Below are 17427 nucleotides of genomic sequence, written 5' to 3' on the forward strand. Positions count from 1 at the left end.
TTCTTACAGTAAAAGCTAATCAATTTTATCTGTCCTTTGAGACGAGATTTTGCTGTTTTCCAGGCTGGTCTAGATCTCCTGGGTTCAAGTGATTGTCCTTCCTCAGCTTCCCATGTTCCTGGGACTTGAGATATGCACCAGAGACATTTTAATCAAACACTGAGAAACTTGCAGTGAGGGTTGAGAAAGACTCTACCAGGCAAAGATAAACCTCTTTTCTTGACTGAAATCTCATTCCCACATTTCCTATGCTTTCTGTGCTACTCAAACCTAGAATAAGGAAAACAGAGTTAAAGAAAACATTTCTGTACAGTGTTGGGAAACTTGTCTCCTACGTTTCAAGTTTTAAGGGCCATTTCAGAAGGATAATATTGTTGTGTTATCTCCCTTACAATATATATTGTGTCATATATAAGACTGGAGACTCCTGGGAATGTCCCACCAAACATGCAAATCTTTGAATATCTATTTTATGTGGAGAGATTAGAAAGTCACTTTCTGTCACTGTGTAGCCCTATTATGCAAAACAATCGAGAGAAGGCAGTCCATAAATCCTGTTAAGGTGAAATTCTGAGTATTGCAAAGACTATGTAGATAATTTTAAGAGATTTCCCCTCTGCTGAATCACAGTTATAAAGTTAAGCTTGGTTTTTTAAATATAAATCAAATAAATGGTTTCCATAAAGCGACACACTTTTAGGATAAACTGAACTACAACAAACTTATAAGTAGACATTTTTCAAACATGTCAATGAAAAACTTGCTCTGAAAAAATACAAAAAAATCAAGTTCAGCTTTTGTGTTTGTATACTATTTATTCTAATGGCAATTATATGCAAGCTATCATCATAGATATACTATTTTCAATGATGCACTATGAATAAAATTATCTCATAAATACTATCATTAATCAAAAATCAGTCACAGCATTTAAGGTGTATATAGAATATCATTCAGAAAAATTAAAGCCCTATAAAATTACTAGCATGAAAGGTCTAAAAAAAGTTCATCGTGATTTCACTCCTGGTGAAGTTATGTATCAACTATCATTTAGAGACAGATGTTTGCTCTCAAAAAAATAAATAGGTACATATTAATTTATTTTCTCACTTTGCCTGATGAGCACCACAGCATAAATAAACACCTAGATTTATATCTTATCAATATTCTCATAATTTATTTTATATGGACTTGACTGTGTAGTATTATAAAAAGATAGAATGAAAAATAAGATTTTGTGTGTCTAATAAAATGCTAATGCTAATCCTTTCCTGATTTTGTCAATAAGTATTTTGAAGATAATATTCTTCCCATTTTAATTTGGTATTAATGAAACTTTAGTTTTTCCCTAAATTAGCTCCTCTTGAAAGTAGGTTCGGTCTCCTTTGCGGAAGATACTTGCGGAAGATACACAGTATCTGTGAGTCTGTGGTTCTTTGCTTCTGTGCTTTTGTAATATGTCTTCACTACAATAGCAGCTGCATGATTAAAGATAAAAAGGGGGCTGGGCACCGGTTGCTCATGCCTGTAATACTGGTTATTCAGGAGGTGAAGACCTAAGAATCATGGGCAGACAAATCTGGCAGTGTCTTATCTCCCATTAACCAGTATGGCAATAGAGCATAAGAGGTAGAATGCCAGCCTCAAGCAAAAAAAGCCAACAATATTGCAAAGCCCTGAGTTCAAGCCCCAGTATTGGAACAAATTAGAAAGGAAGAGAGGGACGGGGGAGAGGGAGAAAGAGGAAAGAAGGAAGGAAGGAAGGGAGTGAGGGAGAAGAGAAGAGTGGAGAGGGGAGGAGACTAACGGAGAGGGAAGGAAAGTTATGACATAAAGCCAGCAGTCTGGAACTCCAGAAGAATTGGAAGGATGCAGTCTGTAGATAGGGAAATGGGAAATGTCAAAGTTTGCTCTTAAGGCTTTCAGCTGATGGAATGAGGTCACCTTGTGGAAGATAATCTGTTTTCCTTAAAGCTGACTGATTGTAAATATCAATAACATATAAAAAGTATCTTCAATATCCATACTACTTTTTGTTCACTGTTTGTGTGTCTGTTTGGTGATGTTGTTTTGTTTGAAACAATGACTCACTATGTAGGCCAAGATGACCTGAATCTATATAACACAGGCTACCTTGAAGCTCTTAAACCTTCTGCCTCAGCCTCCTGAGTGTTGGATTACAGGCTAGTCCAACACTTCTGGCTACAATAGTGTTCGACTAAACAAGTGGGTACCACACCATCACCAATGCATACTTCCTTTAAAATTGTCAGTAAGCTATTAACTATTAAGCTATTCTTAATTAAAAAGTTAGATACTGTCATCGTGTAAGCTTTCATAATACAAATGCAAGAATGTCATTAGATCATTTTTTTTTGTCGGTCATGGGTCTTGAACTCTGGGCCTGAGCACTGTCCCTGCACTCTTCAGCTCAAGGCAAGTGCTCTACCAATTGAGCCACAGTGCCACTTCTGGTTTTCTAGTGGTTTTTATAGCAGATAAGAGTCTCAAGGACTTTCCCGCCCAGGCTGACTTTGAATCATGATCCTCAGATCTCAGCCTCCTGAGTAGCTAGGATTACAGGTGTGAGCCACCGGCACCCAGCTAATTAGATCATTCTTTAAATGTGCTGTCTTCAAAGAGAAAAGCCCACCATTTGATGGTAATGGTTCAAGGGTGGACAGTTCTTGAGAAGAGAGCAAGAGCCTATTTGAGGACCCAAGCATTTCTGGTTAGGAATTTGCACTTGTAACACTGACACAAGCTTTAAAAAAAGCACTTGTTGTATATGATGCATTGTATTTTCACTAGTAGATGTAGAAGCATAGCTCTAATAGGATATTTTCTCCCATCCTAACATTGCAATTTAAATTCTTGGAGTCTTTTGTGTGCATTTTAATGTTTTCTTCTTATATGCAGAGTTACCAGGGACAACTTGCTGAGGATATAATTCCAGTTTCAATTGCAAGAGCTTTGGATGTTGAATTAAACAAAGGAATTATCCCAGCCTCTGTCACTATTATAGCTAATATCTAAGAAGTAAACATTTTTTTGCCCCACACAATAATTCTAGATGCTAGTTTAGACTTATTGTAGAGAATTTAAAACTAGAAAATGTCTGACACTGAATTCTATTTTTATGCATAAAAGAACCAACATCCAATGAGCTCAAAGGTTTTGCCCAGGTCATCAAAGCAACAAGGGGTCCAGGGATAAATGAAGGTTTCCTGATTTCCCCACCAATTATGAGCATGCATTACAATCATATCTACTGGCATCCAGTGGTCTTCAACTACCCTCAACCTGTGCTTCTAACAGTTTCTTACTCAAATATGTCCTGTGCCCAGCCAAACTGAGCTAAACCAAACATTGTGTCTAAACTTGTGTTGAAATTATTTTTAAACACCCTTTGACCACTCTCCCTATTCACAACATCTTTCCTCTCTGCCCGTACCTTAAAAGTTTTGATTTAAATCTTACCTGTTTTGTCAGTATTTATCATCAACCAGCCAGATAGAATTTTCTTTTTGAAAATATTAAGGAAGTATTGACATGCTTGAATGAAAAAAAGATTTTAATTATCTACATAGCAAAAAGAAAATAGTTATCATCATAGAACAGACAACGATAAAAATATTTTATAATATACTTATTTAATAAATACTGATGGCCTGCTAAATAACAGTGTGCTAGATGTCATATCTAAAACAATTGAATTATTAATCATAAATTTAAATAAATTCTTCTCTATCCTATTGTTTTTCTTTTTCTTCTTCAGGTTTTTTGTTTGTTTGTTTTTGTCTTGTTTGTTGTACAGGTCCTGGATCTTGAGCTCAGGGCCTAAGAACTGTCCCTGAGCCCTTTTGGTTGCTGAAGATAAACACTCTATCACTTGAGCCACAGCTACACACCCTGCTTTTTAGTATTTAATTGGAGATAAGAGTCTCATGGACTTTCCTACCCAGGCTGACCTCAAACCATTATCCTTAGCTCTCAGCCTCCAATGTAGCTAGGATTACAAAATGAGCCAGTGGCACCTGACATTGTCCACCTAGTCATCTCTGGATCCTTAGGCCTCCAGCAGAGAGAAGCACTGTAAGGAAAAGAGCAGGCAGGACTCAGGGAGGGGCTGGAACCATCCTCCCCTAGTCTGTGTCTGTACCAATGGCAGTAACTGCTTCTTAAATGCCAAGGACCTTTTCCTAGAGCACAGCGCTTTCCCAACTTGGTGTGGACCTCAAGATTGATGCGGAAATTGTGCATCCTACTTCTAGCCACCACATAGGTGATCATTCTTCAATGTTCCCCTCAACTCTCCTCTACACCTTAAAACCAGTCCCTTCTACCTTTTCTCTTTAATGTTATCTCATTTCAATGTGTCCTCTGTCCCTTGTCAGGATCCCGAATGATCCCAGCTTGTCTTTGAAATTCCACTTATGAGATTTTATGTTAAAGAAATACTGAAGAATGAACCTCATAATATAATAAATCTGATGGAGTGTCAGAGTAGGAGTGAAAGATGCTACTATTGAAGCAGGAGAGAGTAATTAATCCAACGCTGGAAGAACTGGCGGAGGTTTACTCTAGGAGATGGCATTTGATTTGCACCTGAAAGCTGGCCTGAGAGTTTGCCAAAAAAACAAATGTATACGTCTTGCCACCCAAAAGACAGAATCATGGCTCTTGAGGGCAGAGACTCATTATTTTCTCATGCTGTAGGCTGCCAAGTACAGGGCTAGGCTGAAATAAATATTGAATTAATACTTAAGGATTGATTGTGGGTCTTCATTGAAAACTCTTCTGAGATGATACTTTACAGAACTGACAGGGCACTTAAAAGTATCTGGCAAGTAGTGGATAGAAGTCAATATTAGAGCTATTACTTTTACTAAATTCACAACATCTTACCTTCACGGTCATATTTTATTACACTGATTCACTAACACAGAAAGACTTTTTTCTTTTCTTTTCTTTTTTTTTTTTTTGGCCCATCATGGAGCTTGAACTCAGGCCTGGGCGCTCTCCTATGAACTCTTTTGTTCAAGGCTAGCTGGCACTCTACCACTTTGAGCCACAGCTCCACTTCTAGCTTTTGGGTGGTTAATTGGAGATAAGAATCTCAAAGGAACTTTTCTGCCCAGGCTGGCTTTGAACCGCAGTCCTCAAATCTCAGCCTCCTGAGTAGCTATGATTATAAGCATGAGGCACTAGTGCCCGGCTTGACATTTATTTTTCTATTTTGTCTCATTAATAACATTTGTGGCTTAACAGTCTCTTAAGAATCTTGTGTAATATTAACTTACTCCTAAATTTGCCGAAGAATGTAGTGAGTAGCAAGCTAAATCCTAGAGAAAAATGTTAAGATTTTCAAGAAAGCTTTAATCAAGTTATATAATTGTATTTCTTGAGACAATGCTGAACACTTAATCTCAATCCCATCCCCTTGGATTGTGAACAGAAAGAATTGATAAAAATCAAAAGCCAACTATTTTCCCCTAATCTTCCCTCTATCTTCCCTTGTCCACAGACAAGAAAGTAGCATGAGTAGGATGGTTGTCAGAAGAGAAGTGAAGGGTAGGGACTGATCTAGGTTTAGATTATAAAAACAAGTAGGAGAACAACGTTGGGTTTAATATAGTATAATGTATTACCAAGAACATTAGAGGTTGGGCTGGGAAGGTGGCTCTGTGGTAGAGCGTTTGCCTTGCATGCCTGAGGCCCTGGGTTCGATTCCTCAGCACCACATAAGCAGAAAAAGAAAAAAACCGGAAGTGGCGCTGTGGCTCAAGTGGTAGAGCACTAGCCTTGAGCTGAAGAGCTGAGGGACAGTGCCCAGGCCCATAGTTTAGGCCCCACGACCGGACCCCCCCCCCCCCCAAACAAAAAAAGAACATTAGAGGTATTCAGGAAACCAGATCCGATAAGAGCTGGATAAGAATACTGTCAGCTTATGGGGTTTTTCATAGCAGTCTTTTGTTCTAACCAGCCAAAGAAGAAAATAAGGAAATAAATAGCAGGCTTTATGATCACAACTGACAGTATTAGGTGGGGTTTCATCTCCCCCCAACACATACACACATACCCCAGCCCTGTCTTCCTCTCCAACAAAAAGCAACTTGTAGTCAGCAGGACTTTCTCTCACCACAGGCCGCCTGCCTCAGTCATAATGCCCTGACCAGATCCTCCTGTCCTTATCCCCAGTTTTCATATTGAATTAAAGCCTTTATTTCTTAGTCTTCAGGAATGCCCAGAGGATTAAGAGTCATAAGATATGTTCATGAGAAAAGGCATCCTTGTTCTCAGAGTTTATAATACCATGAATAATTATGGCTGGTATAAAGATGCTTACAAGGAAGATTGATTAAAAGGGCAACTCAATAGAGTGCTAACTATGCACATGTTAAGGACAAGCAAGAGTCTCTCCACAGATGATATGCATGTTGAATAGAGTTTGGATGAAAATGGATAGATGTAGATTTTTCTGAGGAAAACTTTTAAGAAGCATTATAACCTTGGAGGGAAGAATTTGTTGTTTGTTGGCATAATTTGGACACAATTTTATATCTGAGTCCTCAGCAAGAAAATTGCAATTCTAACTGTATGAATTTGTTTGAAAGCATAAGATGAGATCTGGGTGGTGGTAAATTATTTACCTGTCCCCTTCCAAAAAGAAAAAAAAAGAAGCTTCAATAAGGAACAAAAAAGTAAAGCTAAATAAAGCCTCAATTCTTATTAATTATGAGGTGAGAATGTCATTTTTCTGAAATCAAAAAGGCTGAGCAAGCAAGTACAGAGTGCAAGCTAATTACACAAGGCAGAAGTGAATGTAATGTGACATTTCACATGCTCTTTGGTGTAGCTCATTGCTGTCCAGGCATCTATCATACACACACACACACACACACACACACACACACACACACACACACACACACACACACACACACATACACACATACACACACACACAATCTCCATTCTCACTTAACTGGCATCTTCCAGTGGTCCTCGTTTGAAAACAATGTGACAGATGATGCAGTTACTGCCTAGAGCATTCATGCCCAAATTTTAAACATCCAGATGACTGAAGGAAGGATGCACACACAGGACAAAGGGAAATGATCACAAACAAGGCCATACTAAAGCTACCAGTACAACTATGTTTATTGCAGCATTATTTACCATATACCCCTTAGTAGAGAATGGATCAAGAAAATGTACTATATACGATGGAATTCTCTGCCTCTCTCAGCAAGAATGTCACTGCCCTGTTCATAAGGAAATGGGAAGATTTGGGGGGGAAATCATATTAAGTGAAGTAAGCCAGACCCAAAGAAACATAGGTCCCATGGTTTCCCTTATTTGCAATACTTAGTATATGTCTAGAATAATCTTAGCAGATGAGCAGAATAGCTCAATAGCTATGACTGTATGAGATGATGCTAAGCAAAATGAACTCCAAGACATGGACACAAGAGGTCTTTCTTTGTTGTTATTGTTTTTAATGTACAATGGGGATTTTTTTGTTTCTTTTGTATGTTCTTCTCACTGTGGTATATCCCCTGTTGTCACTATATTTAATTTTGGAAACCTGGTATTGTATCTACATTTGTTTGAATTAGGGAAGGGAAAGGGAACAACAGAATGGTAAGATAAAGGACAAGGGGGAACCGATGTAACAGTGAAATACACAAGACAATATGTTGGAAAGGATCTGTACAACTTGGGGTGGGGGTGAGGGAAGAGAAAGTAGAAGAAAAATGAAGGAAGGGGTAACAATGTTTGACAAGAAATGTACTTATCACCTTACTTATATAACTATATCCCTTCTGTACATCATCTTGACAATAAAAAAATTTAAGAAACATTAGCAAGATACCAGAAATACAACCAGGTTAACGTGTCACATCATCATAAAGCAAGAACTGCTTTTGCATTTGTCGAATGGGAGAAATGCATTAGAAGATATAAAGTCCTCAGTTTACACAGGGAGTTAAAAGAAAATCGTTGCCTGCTTATTAGTTCATTTTGTAAACTGAGATCAATGAAATTTCTCTGAACAACAGCATGAAATCAATTGTAAAATAGCATATAATTCATGGGCAGTATTGTAAATTATAGTTTGCTTGACAGTAATCAGTGGGGTTTCCATGCACTTCGATGCATTTCCTTGTAACTCATCTGAGGACAATGGCTGCGGATCCATTTCTAACGCATATTATGGTGATCTGTTTTTCCCTGTCCATGACTCCCTCTGTTTGATCTCATGCAAATGATGCAATCAAGCAAATGGAATACAAGATGTTGTTGCTAAGGGGCTTTGACAGACAGGGGCCCTTCTGTTTCCAGGGACCCCCCATCCTCCATTTACATGACTCAGATTTGTATACATACCTGCAATTGTTTAAGCCCATTGATCCATGGCATTGCCCTTGGAAGGCCTAATCACATCCTTAGAGACATATTATCAAATCAGTGGCCATTAGTCCAGGAGACAGGTGTCATGATACTCCTGTTAGCTTTAACTTTTAAACTGCTAGCTTCTGTTTCTGCTTCCTCATAACCCTCGTTTCCACTTCTTTTAAATAGCTCTTCTGAAAATAAAGAATGAAACCTCCCAATTGTTTCTGTTTCACATAGCCACTCTCTCCTTCCCAATGCCTCCTCTTTTTTTCTGATGTTCCTTTCCATTTTCCTTATAGGCTCATCACATTTCACCAAGGCTTCCGCAACCTGTGCAACTTCTTTTACCATAAATCCAGTCAGATTCTGCTCCCTTCTATTTTTTCATGCATTCCTCCATTTTTCAAAGACCATCCCTTCTTCATCTTTTTTATGGAAATGCACGGAGAATAATGCACTTTGAGGCGAACAATACAAGCATAAAAATGACCCAGGAGTCAAAAAAGCTATTTAATCACCTTGTCATCTGTTATACTACTGAGGTTGTAGTTTTCAGATTTTTCAGAATCAAAAACAATCCCAACCACTGGGCGCTGGTGGCTCACGCCTGTAATCCTAGCTACTCAGGAGGCTGAGATCTGAGGATGGAGGTTCAAAGCCAGCCCGGGCAGGAGAGACCGTGAGACTCCTATCTCCAATAAACCACCACAAAACCAGAAGTGGCGCTGTAGCTCAAGTGGTAGAGTGCTCGCTTTGCGCTGAAGAGCTGAGGGACAGCGCCCAGGCCCAGAGTTCAAGCCCCACGACCGACAAAAAAAAAAAAAACAAAAAACAATCCCAAGGCCTGGCATGCAGACCAGTCACACTTCTCAAACAGAAAATGTAGCCTAATCCTATGTTTTCTTTTGTGAACTAACTTACCAGAAAAAGAAAGAAGTGGGAGGAAAGGTTTAATTCTGCAGGAGTCTTAAAAGTCTTCATTTTGTTATGGTCAGACAGGTGTAGGTCGAATCCATGATACTTGCATATATCAGTTTTTAAGACATATGCACATGTCTCTAACTCCTGTACACTTAGGTTCTGACTTATAGAGCACAACTTAATACCTGGCTACACTCCCTTATAACTTATCACTAAATGAATCCAGGTCATTTTGGAGCTAATTCTTCATTGATGATGTGAAAGCACCCGGTTCATACTTAGTTCTTCAGTACCTAGAGCTTGGCCATCCTTGGTACCTGTCTTCTCTGTACAGTGGAATTACTCCAGAGAAAGCCTCTTAGATCCAGTCTGGATGCCTGTCCATCCTCATCATTTCTACCTCACACATAGAAAAATGGAAATATTCCCATGAATTGTCTATGGCTCTAAATTTTCTACAGACACCATGGTCTTTTCATTTGTTTGGCTCTTTGGTTTGAAACTCCACCTTAAAAGTACAAGTCAAGGTTACTCCTACTAAAAATTTTCCAAAAATCTTTTTTTTTCTGTTAGTTGGGGAGGTCTGAGTTTCCCACTTCCTGTTTCTCCTGGATGTTATATCTAAATTTTGAGTCCTCTCTCTATTTTATCAAGTGATCTATTCAGAAGTTTTCTTTTACTGTTGCCTATTTCCTGCCAGCTACTACATGTATGGGACAATAACTCTTACTTAGATAGTTGAATCCTAAATATATGGCTTAGGGAAATTTAAATAAGAATTATATGATCATGGGAGAGGGGATCAGAGGCAGTATAAGATAAAAGGGAAAAAATAACAAGTCACTATGAGTACAACCTTGCTTTCCGTTTCCATGTCACAGATCATCATTATTATAGGAATTCAGAGGAGGAGGCTCCAAGTTTAGATCCTCTAGGTTCCTTAAAATAATTGGCTAAGCCATGGCTGAACCATAAGGGTAAATGTAAAGTAATTAATATGTTACCAAGCTTAAAAAAGGGAAGAAGGTACTTCTTGCTGAGCACCCAAAAGAGCCAATTCAAATAGGAGAATATACAATTGTCTTAAATTGTTTCAGTGTGTTCAATCTGAGATATCTTTCTGACAATAAGATAATAAAATGTATCCAGATCTAAGAAATCAAGCACAGGACTGATGGGTAAAACAAATTCCACAAGACATGGAGATAATGGCTTCCTCATGGATGACCAAAGATCCCAGGCAAATACAACAGTGACAAATAATCAGAACATCTTAAAAAAGAATAATAATAACTAAAAAAGAACAAGGACAAGGCATTATGTAGTAGTGAGAGAGTGAGAGGATCAATTTCATTGATGCGATTAGTGAATGAGTTTGGAAGGGACCGGCTTGTGGCCGGTCACATTTTTGAATCCTGGATATTGTTTCTGGAGCCAATCAAGTAATGAGCATCCCTCTGCTGGAGGGTGGATAAATAAATGAAGTGGAGGTGAAGGGCAGTGTGATTGAGGAAGTTAAAGCAAAGCCAAAATTGAAGATGAGTCATTATGAGGATGTTAGAGTTGCCAAAAGGGGGATTATGATTGAAAAGAAAACCGAGCCAATGCTGAAGTCATGGCGGAAAGAATAAGGCTGACACTGGAGTATAAGAGGGCAAGTGTTAACTAGGTTTGGGGCCATTTATCTGTTCCAGGTAATGAATTGATATTGATAAGCTCTGACCATTGCTTCTCCATCAATGTTATACATGTATATCATAGGAAATTTGGGGGAAAAAATACGCTCTGCCCTCAAACTAAACTGTTTGTGTTGTATACCCTTGCTTGAAAACACTGTTAAACATTTTGGTCTTCCTCTGTCTCCTTTTTTGCTTATTAATTTTTATTATATTTCTAATGTGGTACGTTGAAAAATATGCTGCTGTGATGTTCAATTAGGTGTACAGCTTTGCTTCTTATTTAGTTAAATTTTGGCAGTGCTGATGTTTGAGTGCAAAGCCTCATGCTTCTTATGGTGGTGAGTCGAGCCATACCTACAAGCCTTTCTTTTGGCTCATCATTTAGAAGAAATTCAGTGAACTTTTATGCCAAGGCTGACCTTAAACTGTGATCCTCTAGCTCTTAGGCTCCTGAATAGCCAGAATTAGAGGTATAAGACATTAGGGATACAGTTAGTTGTTTAACGGTTTCTTCTTTGTAAATTGCAGACACCTCTAATAGTTGGACAATTGTCTTTATTAGATTTCTAAAGACTTTTCGATATCCTTAGACATTGCTATATTCCTGAGGAAAAATATGATAATCTTAGTAAGGGACATAAAGCTTTCCTACTGTAGTAGATCATCTTTCCCTGGTCCTAAAGATATCCCCATGAACATAATAGCAAATAATCATTTTGTATTCAAAAAGTTTCCATTCTCCTGGGAGGGATATAAAGTCAAGAAATAAATGGCAAATCAATGTCTGGATTAATTTTTTTGATAATTACAGTAAGAAATTACATAAGATGATATAATCAGAATAAGATATTACTGATCATTATCTGTTGCTATAGGAGCCCATGTTGGTTTTGTGTCTGAAATGACTCAGAGTAGAATCCTCAGCTTCACCTTTCTGGAGGATACCAAGAATTCAGACACTTAGGAGGGGTCACAAAGTTTCTGCCCATGAGCCAGAGAAGATAAAGAGATCACTGCAGTGTGTCATCAGAGAAGCATGTTTGGCTCGTCAATATTGGCCATGGTGGTTCTTTGCATGGTGGTTGTTCTTTGTGTAAAGTCCTCCTGTGTTCACTCCCTTGACTCCATCCAGCCCATTACTATGTTTGTAAGTTGCATGGAAAGTCATTCCAATCACAGGCACCTGTTCTGACGCAGTCCTACACCCAGTCTAGATGTTAGCACTAGAAGCTGTGGTCATGCACTCTACCACCACTTTCAAAGTGTCCTTGCAATGGATCATCTGATCACGTTGATTGAGGGTGTCCCAACTCATTGTCAGTAAGTTGTAAAAAAAAAAAAAAGAAAAGAAAAAAGGCAAAATTTAATTGAAAGTCTTACATCTTTTGTTGACCACCTTTTGCTCTCAAGTCACTTTATTTACTATAAAATTACCAATTCATCTGTCTCCAGGTAACCTACGTGTTTAAGCAATTGATTGGACTTCCTGTGAAAATCTAGCTGTTCTTTTTCAAGTTTACATTTGCTATCAGTGCACTGCAAAATGTATTTGCCTGAATTAGGCTGCTTTTCATTATTCTTTTAAACATGAAAATGTCTCGAGGTTAATAGGAGTAAAGAATATGCTTCACTTAAATTATGACTTATTTCAAAGATGTTCTATTCAATAATGATTATTTTTAGTAGTGTAAAATATGAATGATGTTCAAAGCTTGGCAAATCTGAATGAATTTTGGTAAGATTACTAAATACCTTTTAAAGTGAAGTGTTCATGGCATTTCAAAATTAAATTAAGAGCAGTCTAATGCAAGGGATATGGTACCCATTAGAAAGATAAACAGGTACAATGTACTATGGAAGTTCGGATTTAGAAAAAAGATTACTACAGTAATCTTTATATATAGTACCAAGGTACTACCCTATCGAGTTTTATCAGTATCTTTGATATCCAGCTCAAATGTATTTAGATAATCTCCTCATTCATTAATCACTCATTGATTCATATGTGTATATATATATATATATATATATATATGTGTGTGTGTGTGTGTGTGTGTGTGTGTGTGTGTATATATATATATATATATATATATATATAACATGATATGCTAGGCATTGAAATGGATACTGGGAATGCAAAAGGATTAGAGCACCATTATTTTCTCTTAATGTGTTCAGAGCATTGGAACAAATAAATAAGCAAATAGTGATGACACTATATTGTAATTGTCATATTAAAATTCTGTGCAAAAATTTCCACCTTGTATCTTAGTGAGAGCTGGGAGAGTTTCTAACTTACGAGTGGTTTTTTTTTCTTCTTAAGAAAGAAGCAGGCTGACTAAACCTGACTATTTGAAGGTCAAATAATAGTGGGCCAGGTAGATAGAAGAAAGACATCTGGCAAAAGGAATTACAAACTCAAAGTGATTGTTACAGGCTATATATTTGCATTTCAAAAGCAACTCTTGTTGTCTTCAAATATGCTTTAAAATAAATTAAATATCTCATTTATTTTTTTATGGGGTCTTTGAACTAAGACTAAAATCCAGAAAATGATTTACTTGATCATAGGCACTCAAGAAAACAGCCAAATTGTTAAAATGAGAAAGTCAAATCAAGAGTTTGACTGATACATGCCTATTTAAATAGTGCCATAGTATATTTAAGAGATTAACCACTCTATATTTTATTACTATTGACTTTATGTCTATTGTTAGGTTAAGCTTTAACATCTCCCAGAGGTAACAATGTACAAGAGCGATGGATGAGATCTTGAGTAATAAATAGGATGGCGAATAAATTTTTGTTTCTTTCTACCCCCTAGATTTAAGGGTATTTATGCCCTACCAGTTTCTTCTCAGTGCATGTACGCACGTGGGCTGCACAAACAGTTCCAGGGTCATCCATTACACCGCACAACTGCCCCCGGAACAAGTGGATCCCCCAATTTTGATTGTCCTGGGTTCCAGAACTGTACATGTACAGTAAGTAGAAATGTGTCTGTCAAACGCTTGTTCATGCAAGAATTTCAGTGAGTTTCATCAATTGAGGGAAGGGCTTGTGACATCAAATTCATTTTATTGTAATGGAATGCATAGGAATCATTTTATCAATGATTCTGGGAACCTTTGATTATCATTTGCCATCTTCATTTCAAGTCTGTCTCCACCCAATCAGGCCCACAATAAAGAACCTACTGACCATGTACACAAATGCTTTTAGCATTTAAAATTAAACAATTTTAAATTTAAAAACTGGAAAGTATATGAATACACATAAGTATATAATACCTTTTGAAGGATAAACAGGACCTTCTTATTTACTTACTCCTTTGTAGTTGAAGTCAGAAAGGAAATTTTGCATATTTAGATTGTTTCTTTTATTTTTAATTTTTTTAAGTAATTGTACACAGGCCTTTCACGTCCACAGACATATGATGAGTACAGTGCATCTTGATCGATATCACCCTTTCCCAGATTATTTCTGGTATTAGTGGTTCTTGTTCATTTCCTAACATATAGATATCTAGGAGGCCTAGGGTTTACTGTAATTCTGTGCTAAAATGGAATAGTCCTCTCTTATCATTAATTAATGCTTAGTCACATTTATCTCTTCTGGTCCTAGTTTTCTCTTCTATGAAAGACAGGATGGCACTGAAGTAATTAGGACATTCATTTGAGCTGAAAAACATTATGATTCACACCCTTTGTTCCATGCAAACTTTCGTACTGACTTTCAGTTGTCCTTCAGCAAGGCCTGTGACCTATGCCAAAAGATGTCCCAACCAACCTGAATATTCCTTAGTTCAACTCCTGTCTGGGACTTGCCTTTCTCATTCTAGATCATTCATAGTAGCCCTCTTCTGGTATGTATTTTGCTCTTCTTTCAACTCACCCATATCAAATCAGCCTGGTTCCTCCTTCAAGAGGCACTATCTGATTACTTGGGCTCTTCTGGTCTTCCTCTTCCTTGTATTCTGTCAAAACATGTCTACCTTTCCTGAGTAGCTTGAAGAAAATACATTCTCCTTGTCCTTCAGTTACTTAAAATTTTAATTAGCTAATGGTATAAAAATGTGTAAGTGAGCTAGAAAGGCATCGCTGTTGAGCTGACCATGTCTTGTTTTCTTATAGTAGCACAAATTCAACTTCCTATGTGTCTTTTGATAATCCTGCACATTTCAGTTTTGACTTGAATGAATACTGATATTAATGCTATAGTTTTTTGTTATTCCCAGATGGAAACAACCACAGAAACTCAATGGGATTCTGGAACGCTACCTATTATATATTTCAAATAATACTGGTGATTTTACAGTTTGGAATGTCATCTATAACAGCACTGAACTTTCCCAGCAACATGTGCTTCGATACCTTTTCCCTGGTAATAAATACCTCATCAAGCTGGGAGTAAGTTCACTTGATTTCTGTCACGTTCTCTGGTCCCACCCTTTACCTTACTACTTCCCTTCCCTTTGTTTCTTCCTTTCTCCCTCTTTTACTTTAAAAAAAATATTGGAATATCAGACACCTTATGTTTTGATTTTTATACTGGAAACTGACTTCTTATCCCAAATGTGAATTCCATTAATCCATAATCTACATATATATATTTTAGATAATACAAAACAACATATAACCATCTGAGTCAGATTTTTCTCAAATCTAATTTGAGATTATTAGAAAGGACTTTTTATAGCCAGGTGCCAGTGGCTCAAGCCTGTATCCCTAGCTACTCAGGAGGCTGAGTTCTGAGGATCATGGTTCAAAACCAGCTCAGTCAGGAAAAGTAAGACTCCATGAGATTCATTATCTCCAGTGAACTAGGAAAAAAAAACAGTAGTGGAGCTGTGGTTCAAGTGGTAGTGTGCCAGCCTTGAGAGAAAAAAAAAAGCTCAGAGGCAGTATCTAGCCCCTGAATTTAAGCCCCAGAACCAGAACACACACACACACACACACACACACACACACACACACACACACACACACACACACACACACATACACACCACATTTTATTATTGGTAGTATTTCATAATTATTGAATGATTTATTTTTTTTCCAAAATGCTGAGATTAATGAGGTAATTGCCCTGTGGAGCTTGTATTCATTGGAAAAATAAGTCACAGTAGGAAAGTTTAAATCTTTATTTTAAAATGAAGGTTTAAATGACCCTCAGATATTCTTGATTGTTATTTTAGTGTGGTTTGTATCAGACTTCTGTTTCAGAAGAACAGTCATTTAATGAAACCTCAGAATCAACATAGTTTACAGGTTTCTCCAGGTAGACAATAGCATTTTTTAAAATGCAAAAGAACACTTTTATACAAAGGTCTTTTAAAAGACCTTGATATTATCATGGAATTTATACTCAGTAGTTTCTTTTGTGGTGTTTTTTTATGAAATATAATCTTTTTTAAGTTTAATAGCACATCTGAAAATAACTGAATATAAACATGAGATTGTCCCTATTTGTTCTAAACACACTCTTCATTTTATAGCAATACCTATATAAGGATATTTGCTTTGATAAATGCCATAGAAAATATTCTGCTCTTGATTATGAATAAATTTACATTTATGTAGACACTGTGTATGCATTCATTTTACTTAACATGCTCCTGAATGCTCTAAATATTATACCACAAGAAAATAAACTGCATTCAAGTACTGCTGTCTGACTTGACACCACAAAACAAGGACAATCAGACAATGTTAAAAAAAAAATCCTGTTCAAAATCATGCCATGTGTCTGGGTACTCAGCACAGCAGATGGATTTTTTGAAACAATGGTTTGGTTACTTACAATTATATTATTCAAGAAATAGGAAGGTGTGTATTAACTTGATTTTCAAAAGCTAATGCACAAGTCTTTATTACTCTCAAAATCAAGAGATATTTCAACTGCTGGGAAGCTACCAATATTAAACCACTAATGGTTATGTTCTTGACTTTTATCCAAAAGAGGCAAATGAGATGAAAATAGTTCTACTCCCAAGGCAATTCTTAGGCTATACTGTACAGTCAAACTCGATATCCTGCATTTTGTAATTTGGGAATACCTTGAAAAATAAGTAACACTAACATAGTAGCCTGTTCCCTTGAGTTTTAATTCAGATTCTAGCACTAACTGTTTAACCTAAGGCAAATGCACTTAACCTAAATTTAGGACATTGAACTGAATAATTTTCTTGAACGATTTTTTTAAGCCATAAAATGCCATTATGCTAAAAACTTAATCCCAAACAAAAGTCTATGAAATCAAACAACATCTATCAACCACTGAGGAATGTTGATGCAAGAAGTCAGAAAGATTTGGAAGTCTTTGCCCTAGCACTTGTTAGGCAAATACTCTTGTACACATTATTTTTCAATTTCACTGTAGTTATTAGGACAGAAAATACTCTAATGTATTTTCAGGGTAA

The 17427-nt window shown here is 37.0% G+C and overlaps 1 protein-coding gene across 1 annotated transcript in view; it reads left to right on the forward strand.

Annotated features, from left to right (window-relative positions):
• Ush2a (usherin) overlaps positions 1-17427 on the forward strand; it is a 635341-nt gene that overhangs the window by 298092 nt on the left and 319822 nt on the right. The window contains exons 32-33 of the mRNA XM_042681986.1: positions 13828-13987; positions 15241-15412. Coding sequence (XP_042537920.1) covers positions 13828-13987; positions 15241-15412 — 332 coding nt within the window. The remainder of the gene's footprint in view (positions 1-13827; positions 13988-15240; positions 15413-17427) is intronic.

This window comes from Dipodomys spectabilis, unplaced genomic scaffold, assembly GCF_019054845.1.
Source record: "Dipodomys spectabilis isolate Male_0828 unplaced genomic scaffold, ASM1905484v1 ptg000069l, whole genome shotgun sequence".
In the NCBI taxonomy this organism is placed as follows: Eukaryota; Metazoa; Chordata; class Mammalia; order Rodentia; family Heteromyidae; genus Dipodomys; species Dipodomys spectabilis.